The sequence below is a fragment of the Pipistrellus hanaki genome (genome assembly GCF_964339955.1).
Source record: "Pipistrellus hanaki genome assembly, chromosome: 15".
NCBI lineage: Eukaryota > Metazoa > Chordata > Mammalia > Chiroptera > Vespertilionidae > Pipistrellus > Pipistrellus hanaki.
Window position 1 is genome coordinate 51,064,320 of NC_140517.1, and position 8,884 is coordinate 51,073,203.

At 50.7% G+C, this 8,884-nt stretch overlaps 1 protein-coding gene across 2 annotated transcripts in view; it reads left to right on the forward strand.

Annotated features, from left to right (window-relative positions):
• The window catches only part of LOC311633568 (uncharacterized protein), a 36,766-nt gene extending 28,992 nt beyond the window's left edge, over positions 1–7,774 (forward strand). For both annotated transcript variants that reach the window (XM_084906376.1, XM_084906375.1), the window contains exon 4: positions 147–7,774. In XM_084906376.1, coding sequence (XP_084762502.1) covers positions 147–1,783 — 1,637 coding nt within the window. In that variant the 3' untranslated portion in view covers positions 1,784–7,774. The remainder of the gene's footprint in view (positions 1–146) is intronic.
• Positions 7,775–8,884: the final 1,110 nt, after the last annotated feature.

Genomic DNA, 8,884 nt, shown 5'->3' on the forward strand with positions numbered 1-8,884 from the left:
GTAAAACATAGCAGACACAGAAGCACTATGTTCACCTTTTTTTAAATCACAGAAGTGGTGGGGATGTGTGTGTGTGTGTGTGTGTGTGTGTGTGTGTGTGTGTTGGCGTTACTAACAGGCCCTGTTGTGTGCTGGATTCCTTTCAGATGAGAAAGAAAGAGCTGAGACCACAGAACCCGCTGCTTGTGAGCTCACCCTGCCTGAGCGACCCTCACTTCTAAAACTGCTAATACAAGGAGCCGAGCCCCCCGCAGACTTCCAGGCGGGCCGGACCGCCGGCTGGAACGGACCATGGGAAGTGCCCGGCGGACAGTCGGGGTCGGGGATAGACCTGCAGGAGGAGAAGCTTCCTAGGAGATCCCGCTCCGAGCTCGGCGGCTTCGGGACGGCGGAGGGTGTGTGCGTGAGGGCCGTGCGGGAGCCGGCGCCTACCGTGCGCGCCCTCCTGGAGCACGACCTGTGCAGGCTGGGCGCAGACCGCATGGCCCCGGGCGGGGAGGGCCTCTTCACGTGCGGCGAATGCGGGAAGGTGTTCAACAAGAAGCGCCTCCTGGCCCGACACATGTGGATTCACTCGGGGGTGAAGCCCTACGAGTGCACAGAGTGTGGGAAGACCTTCAGTAAGAGCACGTACCTCCTCCAGCACCGCATGGTCCACACCGGGGAGAAGCCCTACAAGTGCGCGGAGTGCGGGAAGGCCTTCAGCCGCAAGTCACACCTGACGCAGCACCAGCGGATCCACAGCGGAGAGAAGCCCTACAAGTGCGACGAATGCGGGAAGGCCTTCACCCACCGCTCGACGTTCGTCCTCCATACCAGGAGCCACACGGGGGAGAAGCCCTTCGTGTGCAAGGAGTGCGGCAAGGCCTTCCGGGACAGGCCGGGCTTCATCCGGCACTACATCATCCACAGCGGCGAGAACCCCTACGAGTGCTTCGAGTGCGGGAAGGTCTTCAAACACAGGTCCTACCTCATGTGGCACCAGCAGACCCACACGGGGGAGAAGCCCTACGAGTGCAGCGAGTGTGGGAAAACCTTCTGTGAGAGCGCGGCCCTCATCCACCACTACGTCATCCACACGGGGGAGAAGCCCTTCGAGTGCACAGAGTGCGGGAAGGCCTTCAACCACCGGTCGTACCTCAAGAGGCACCAGCGCATCCACACCGGGGAGAAGCCGTACGTGTGCGCGGAGTGCGGCAAGGCCTTCACCCACTGCTCCACGTTCATCCTGCACAAGCGGGCCCACACCGGGGAAAAGCCTTTTGAGTGCAAGGAATGCGGCAAAGCCTTCAGCAATCGGGCCGACCTCATCCGGCACTTCAGCATCCACACCGGGGAGAAGCCCTACGAGTGCGGGGAGTGCGGGAAGGCCTTCAACCGCAGGTCAGGCCTCACGAGGCACCAGCGGATCCACAGCGGGGAGAAGCCGTACGTGTGCAGCGAGTGCGGGAAAACCTTCTGCTGGAGCACCAACCTCATCCGACACGCCGTCATCCACACCGGGGAGAAGCCCTACGAGTGCGGCGAGTGCGGGAAGGCCTTCAGTCGTAACTCGTCCCTCACGCAGCATCAGAGGGTCCACACGGGGAGAAACCCCGTCGGTGTGACACAAGTGGGAAGACCCTTCCCAAGCGGACAGTCCTCCGTCAACTTCCAAGAACTCCTGCTGGGAGAAGACTTTCTGAATGTAAACACTGTGGAGAATGTTCTGCCGGAAGAATCTCCGTACTCGGACTCGAGTCACTCATACCAAAGAGAAACCCCAGAGTTGTCTTCCCTGTGAAAAACCCCTTGCAAGATGCCAGGGGTCTTCTCCTGAGTCATATTGGAAACGGACCCCGCCTGGATCCTTACCCTCCACGTGGGAATTCACCCAGGAGAGGGGCCCAGTGGTTATCAGGCACTTAGAGAACTTTCCGCTCTGTCTTTCTCCTTCGTTTACACTGCAGGGCTATCTCAGGAATCGTTTCTTTAAAAGGAAGGGAGAGACTTGGAAGAGAGAATGAACTATCTCCAGGTTTCTTTCAGACTCCTGGCCACGCCTGTGGCACTTTGTCATGGATTTCTCTCTCTCTTTTTTTTTTTTTTTTTTTTTTTTATATATATATATATATATTTTTTATTGACTTTTACAGAGAGGAAGGGAAAGGGACAGAGAGTTAGGAACATCAATGAGAGAGAAACATTGCCCGCAACCAAGGTACATGCCCTTGATCAGAATCGAACCCTGGACCTTTCAGTCGCAGGCCGACGCTCCATCCACTGAGCCAGACCGGTTAGGGCTGCCATGGATTTCTTAGTTTGGCTGGCAGGAGGAGAGTTTTGTTTGAGAACTGAAGGACTTGGGTCTTTGTGTGTCTTGTACATACGTTCACTGCTGTCCGGTGTCCAGATAGGAGACCTTGAAGGCAGGTCTGGAAACTTTCAATGAACATCTTTGTTCTAAAACATTGTATTCTTTAAGAAGAAGAAAAAAATCCTCACCCGAGGACATGTTCCCATTACTTTTAGAGAGGGGTGGGGCAGAGAAACACCAAGCAGTTGCCTGCCAGACACATCCCAACCTGGGATCAATCCTGCAACCTATGTGCCCTGACTGGGAATTGAGCCACCGTCTTTGGGGGTATGAAGTAGTGCTCAGTCAACAGCCACACCAGCAGGCCACGGTCTCTGCTCTTTTAAAAAATATATATATTTTATTGATTTTTTTACAGAAAGGAAGGGAAAGGGACAGAGAGAAACATCGATGAGAGACATCGATCAGCTGCCTCATGCACACCCCCTACTGGGGATGTGCCCACAACCAAGGTACATGCCCTTGACCGGAATCGAACCTGGAACCCTTCAGTCTGCAGGCCAAACCTGCTAGGGCCACTGACTCTACTCTTAAGGAGTTTAATTTTTGAGAGAAATATGAAGGCTTGAACCATAAATACTTTTTTGTTTGAGGGGATTAGTATACACGTATGGACAGTTGCATTTGATGGCGCCGGTTCACACTGGTTAAGGCTTTGATTTTTAAAAAGCAAATCTTCACGGGGTTTTAAAGACCCAATCCTTGGACATTTTTTGGTCCTGTACTGCTGGTTGATTTGATGGCTATAGTTACGTGGTAAATTTTTTAATTGGGTAAAGTGATTCTTTTGTCCACATTTTTTAAATTTGAACCTTATTTGTCACTCCTACGTTAATTTCTATGTAAAGTTTTAGATATATTGGATTTTTTTTACCCCCCAAAAATGCCAAGTTTTTATAGAAATTGAGTTAAATTGGCATGTGGCTCCATTTGTTGAGAATAGGCATCTGGACTGTGTTGTCTTCCAGTTCCTTAAAGTGGTGTGTCTCTATATGGGAGCGTTGTTTATCTCCGTACTGTCTTATACAGGGCAGTGACAGGTCTGTACAGTTTTTATAAACCTTTGGTATCATGCAAATAGAAGCATTTTTGAGTGTTATTTTGGCATCCTACAAACTGCAACCATTTATTGGGTAGAATGCTTGGGATTTTTCTACATAGAAAAATAGAGGTAGTTTTTATTTTTCCTTCTCGTCTGTATTACCTCTTCTTCTTCCCGTCTTACTGCACTCGCTGTAATCCCATGCAATGCTGAATAATAGTGGTGGTGAGAAACACGGTCTTGCCTGGTCCCTCAGATTAGAGGGGAAACATTCAGTTTCTTATCACTAAGTGTGATGCTCGTCTTAAGGTTTTCCTCCCAGAGGTTTCTCACCAAGTTCGGGTGTCCCATGTTCCTCATTTGCTGAGGTGTTTTGGTGTCTTGAATAGGTGTTGGATTTCGTCCAATGCTTTTTCTCTCTTAGTTGGCATAACATGTTTGTTTGGTTTCTTTACCTGTAGCCTGTTGGTATGATGTTTTAAATGTATATATATTTTTAATTTTATCTTGTTTCCCCATCATCATTTACCCTATACCCTCTTCCACTTCCTCTCCCCACCCCTATCCCTCACCGCTGTTTTAAATATCAAACACTTCCCTAACCTTGGAATAAGCCCCGCTTGGTCACGGAGTCTAATTATGTTTATGTATTATAGTATTCAGTATGCTAGCATTTTAATTGAGGAAGGTTTCCTCTATTAAAGGATAACAAGAGTTAGGCCCTTGTTCTTATTTCCATTCCTGGGTTTTGCGCGTTTGGCTTTTTGTACCGTCGGCGTCTGGTTTTGGTGCGTAGACGGCACTGGCCCCCAGCCCGTGCTGAGAGCGGTCCTCCTCCTGTTACTTAGAAGACAGCGTGTAGAATGATCTATTTGTTCTTCCAGCGTTGGGCGGCGTTCTCCAGAGAACCACTTAGCCCTGGGGGTGGCTCTTCTGGATGCTTTTTAACTTGGTATTTATTTTATTTAATACGGATAGAACTCCTTAGAGTATATTTCATATTGGATGAATTTTCATTGTCCTTTTCTAGGGACAATCCTACTTCATGTCAGTTCTACTTCTTATTTGCTTCAAGTATTCCTCTATTATTCTTTTGGCGGTAGAATAATCCCCTGTTTTATTCCTGATGTTGAAATGTTTCAACTCCTTTTATTTTGTCAATCTTCTTTGTATTTATCAATTTTTTTAATCATTTCAAAGAACCAGCACTTTATATTGGTTTTTGCTTGTTACCTGTCTGTCCCTAATTTCCCAGATTTCCTGACCTTCAGTATATTCTTTTTTCAACTTGCTTTTGTTGTGTTTTCCTCTGGTTTCTTGAGGTGGATGCTTAGATAAACTTGAGGTTATCGATATTTTTCTATTGTAAGCATTAAGTTCTATCATTTCCCCCCAATGCACTGTTTTAGCTTCTTCTCACAAGTTTTAATACGTTTTAATTACATTTCATTCAATTCTAAATATTTCTTCATTCGAGACTTCTTCTCTAAACCATGGATTATGTACAGAGTATGTTGTTGACTTTTTAAGTGTGTGACATATTTCATGCTCTTTTTCGAAAATACTTCTTTTAAAAAATATATTCTATTGATTTTTTACAGAGAGGAAGGGAGAGGGATAGTTAGAAACATCGATGAGAGAGAAACATCGATCAGGTGCCTCTTGCACACCCCCAATGGGTATGTGCCCGCAACCAAGGTACATGCCCTTGACCAGAATCGAACCCGGGACCCTTCAGTCCACAGGCCGACGCTCTACCCACTGAGCCACACCGGTTTCAGCTGGTTTGATTCTTAGTCAAGGGCACTGCCCAGGTCGGGACTCGATGCCCAGTCAGGGCATGCGGGAGACAGCCGATGGATGTTGCGTTCTCCCATAGATGTTTCCGCCTCTCTAAAAGTCAATAACCTTTTTTTAAATGGCCCCTGCCCCTGTCGCCTGACTCAGCATTCTCACCAGGTTCCCTTTGCCCCTTTCCCTCCCCACCCCCACCCCCACCCTGTTATTGGACCTTTCCCCCGCTGCCCTCCTCTCTGACTTCAGGGTCCTTTCCTGGGTCCCTGGTGTTCATTCCCTTCTCCGGAGCACCTGTGCCTCCCCCCTGCTGGCCCTCGTGCTTCCCGGGACCCACCCGTGGTCCCTGCTTCCTCCCGTGGGATGCTTCCTCTCGCAGCATCACCCTCACAGGGACCCGCACTTCCTCCCCCCTGTCTCCGGGCTCCGTGCTCCTCCTCCCAGTCCGTGCACACTGCTCATGCGTGAGTCATGTGGCCGTGGTGATGGGCGCACCCGTCACCCGTCACACAGTCCTCAGAGCAAGCACACACATGGTGTTACTGTGCATGGTGTTACTGTTGTGGGTGTTCTCCACATGCCACCCCTCACCTCCGCAGCAGGTCTGTGTGGTGGGTGATGCTGCCCCGCTTACAGGAGAGAGAACGTAGGAACAGGGAGGGTGAGTTTTCGGAGATGCCAGTGGGTGAGGAAGTGAGGGGTTCGGGGCCGGGCACCGTGAGGGAGCCCTCCTTGCTCCCCTGCATCTCTCCTCGGGTTCCGGTCCCTGCTCTGCTCCTTTTGCTGAAATGGGTCACATCACACCCAGTTAGCGGTACCGCCTGTTCTCACCGGACAGCACGTCTCGGATTCTCTGGGGCTGAGCGAGAGAACCAGGCTCACTCTAAAGGCTACGTGACCTGTCACAGCTGTGGGAAATGGGGGGGGGAAGGGGGTCCCAAGGCATGTGTCTGGTTAAAGGCATTGTGCTTAGGCTCATATGCATGCACACAAGGCCTTGGGTTGATCTCTCCCCCTTACCCCCACTCTCCCGCCGTCCCTCTGAGGTCCGACAGGCTGATCAATGCTTCCCTGTCTCCAGGTCTTTTCCTGTCATCAGTCTGTGTTGTTCATCATTTCCCTTAGATGCATGAGATCATGTGATACTAGAAATACACTTATAAGAACTGCAACTGAGACCAGCCACAGTGGTTATGCTGAGAGGCAGATGAATCAGTCTGTAGTGAGTTTCTTTCTGGGCCACCAGTTGAGTCCAATTTCAACGTCAGACCGTTCCTCATGTGTACGTGTCAGCCATGGTATTTCAGTTCTGGATGGTGGACAAATGGGGGTGGGGGGATACGTTTGTGATGGGAATGAGGGGATGAAGTCAATTACGTGATACCATAATCAATAAAGAATTTTTTTAAAAAGGGGGGGGGGTGGGGAAGACATTGTGTTTGAGGTGCCATCTCGGCGAACCCCGTTATCTTCTGTCTTATCCACGCCAGACCCCAGCCATCTTCCCGTCACCCCACAACCAGCCACCGTCTCACTTTGTTCACTTCGCCTTTTCATTTCCTCCGTAGATGCTGTTGTGTGTGTGTGTGTGTGTGTGTGTGTGTGTGCACGCATGCGCGCACACCTGCGTGCACATCCGCCAGAGCATGTGTGTTTATTGTGACAGAGCAGCAGGTGTGGTCCGTGTGTGGCCTGTTGGCTTCAGAGAGAAACCACAGGCTGTGACGGCCGGATCGGTAAGACCTGACAAGTCCTAATGGCCGCCAGGGGTGACAATTCACCACCGAGATGCTAAGGACTCGGCACATCAGCACACTCACCAGCTGTGACTTGTCCCAGCGAAAGAACCAAAGCAAACCCCGCCGGGGCTAAGGGTTCAAGGACGGAGGCTCAGAGGAACCAGGATATGCATTAGGAGCTCCGAGGGCTTCCCCGAGGCTGCAGCGGTGAGTCGGGGACCCTGTGTGTGGAGCGTCCACAGGTGAGCTCATGGGGAGCCCTGTCTAGAACACAGCCAGATTCTAACTTCCGGAAGCCAGAGCCGGTCCCGGGCGTCACCACGTGGCACCCTGAGCCGTCCATCCGTCCTCCGGCTCCAGACTCCCCCGGCCAGTCCCCCAGAAGCTCAGAGGATAGCAGTCTGAAGCCTGCGGTGTCAGCTCTTCCGTTGGCCAGAACGGGACGTTCAAACATCTAACAGATATCCAACAGCAGTCGGCTACAATAAAGAAGAAGTCGTAGCTCTGAGGCGAAGGCTCATGCACGTGTAAACAGTTGTAACTAAAACAATCAGACAAGTCGCAGTGGAAGTGCCTGCCAGTCCGGATTGGATTTAGAGAGGCCAGTGTGGAGAATGTGGTGACAAAGGACCTTGTCTCTGAATATATCCACACGGATACGTCTCCAAGGCATTCGACTTGCAAATACCCCCTTGGTTGGCCACTATGTCTACAAAGATGGAATGGCCAGGTTAATGCTGTGTGTTTCCACTGCACAGATGTTAGCTATTTCTCATTTACTATGTGTTCCCACTGTTGAAACTTGTAGCCTCTAAGAGAGAATTAAAGAATATGGGGTCATAATTGCTGTATTATTAAATGTGCATACCTTGGTATTAAAGATGTGTCCTTGCAGGCGTAGACACGTTCCCAGCTGTCTGTGCGAGTTTCGCCCGAGGCAGTGGCGGCTGGGGGTCCTCTATAAAGGCCATGGGGCTGGAGGTTTAGGGGAGCCTGCTCTCGGGGTGCACTCCCCTGTGTGTGCACACTCCCCCTGTCTCTGTGATGGGAAGCTGGGTTGCCTCGGGAGTGCTTGGTGATGTCATCCTGGTGTTTTTCAGGGGAAAGATACACAGTATGTTCGCTCACAGGTATGTTCCACACCGGAATCCAATGGTCTCAGCTCAGTTGTAAATGGGCAGACCACCTGGTGTGCTTCCTGGCCTTAAGGAAAGCACACCTGCTGGGCGACTTAAGGAAACATTTGTCCCTTCTGTCATTTGGAGATCCACATATACGTGTTTTTAAAACATATTTTATTGGTTTTTTACAGAGAGGAAGCGAGAGGGACAGAGAATTAGAAACATCGATGAGAAACAATCAGCTGCCTCCTGCATGCACCCCACTGGGGATGTGCCCGCAACCAAGGGACATGCCCTTGACCGGAATCCACTGGCCTGCGGACTGAAAGGTCCCAGGTTCGATTCCTGTCAAGGGCATGTACCTTGGTTGCGGGCACATCCCCAGGTGGGAGGTGTGCAGGGGGCAGCTGATCCGTGTTTGTAACTCTCTATCCCTTTCTCTTCCTCTTTCTGTAAAAAAATCAAAAATATATATTTAAAATTAAATAAACAACTAGCCAGTTCTAAGCTGTTTCCCGGGCTCTCCCTTGCCTTTCCTGTAGGATAAAACTTATGGGCGGAGTTGGAGGTCCAGGAGTTTAGTAAAGTGTTAGGGCGGGACTTTGGCATTCACTTGGAGGTTGAGTCTGGAGAGAAGTCAGTGTACGAGGATGATTCCGCGCCTGGCACTTCTCTCTCCTGCGGGCGAAGGTCTCGGGCCGCTGCCTCCGCCAGCTGTGCCCCCTGACAAGTGGTGGGTCCAAGCGGCGTCCAAGGCTTCAGGGGAGAAGGTGGGGTTGGACAGCTCCCCACATCCGGTGGTCTGGGAGGGGAAAACTACAAAACCCAGGAG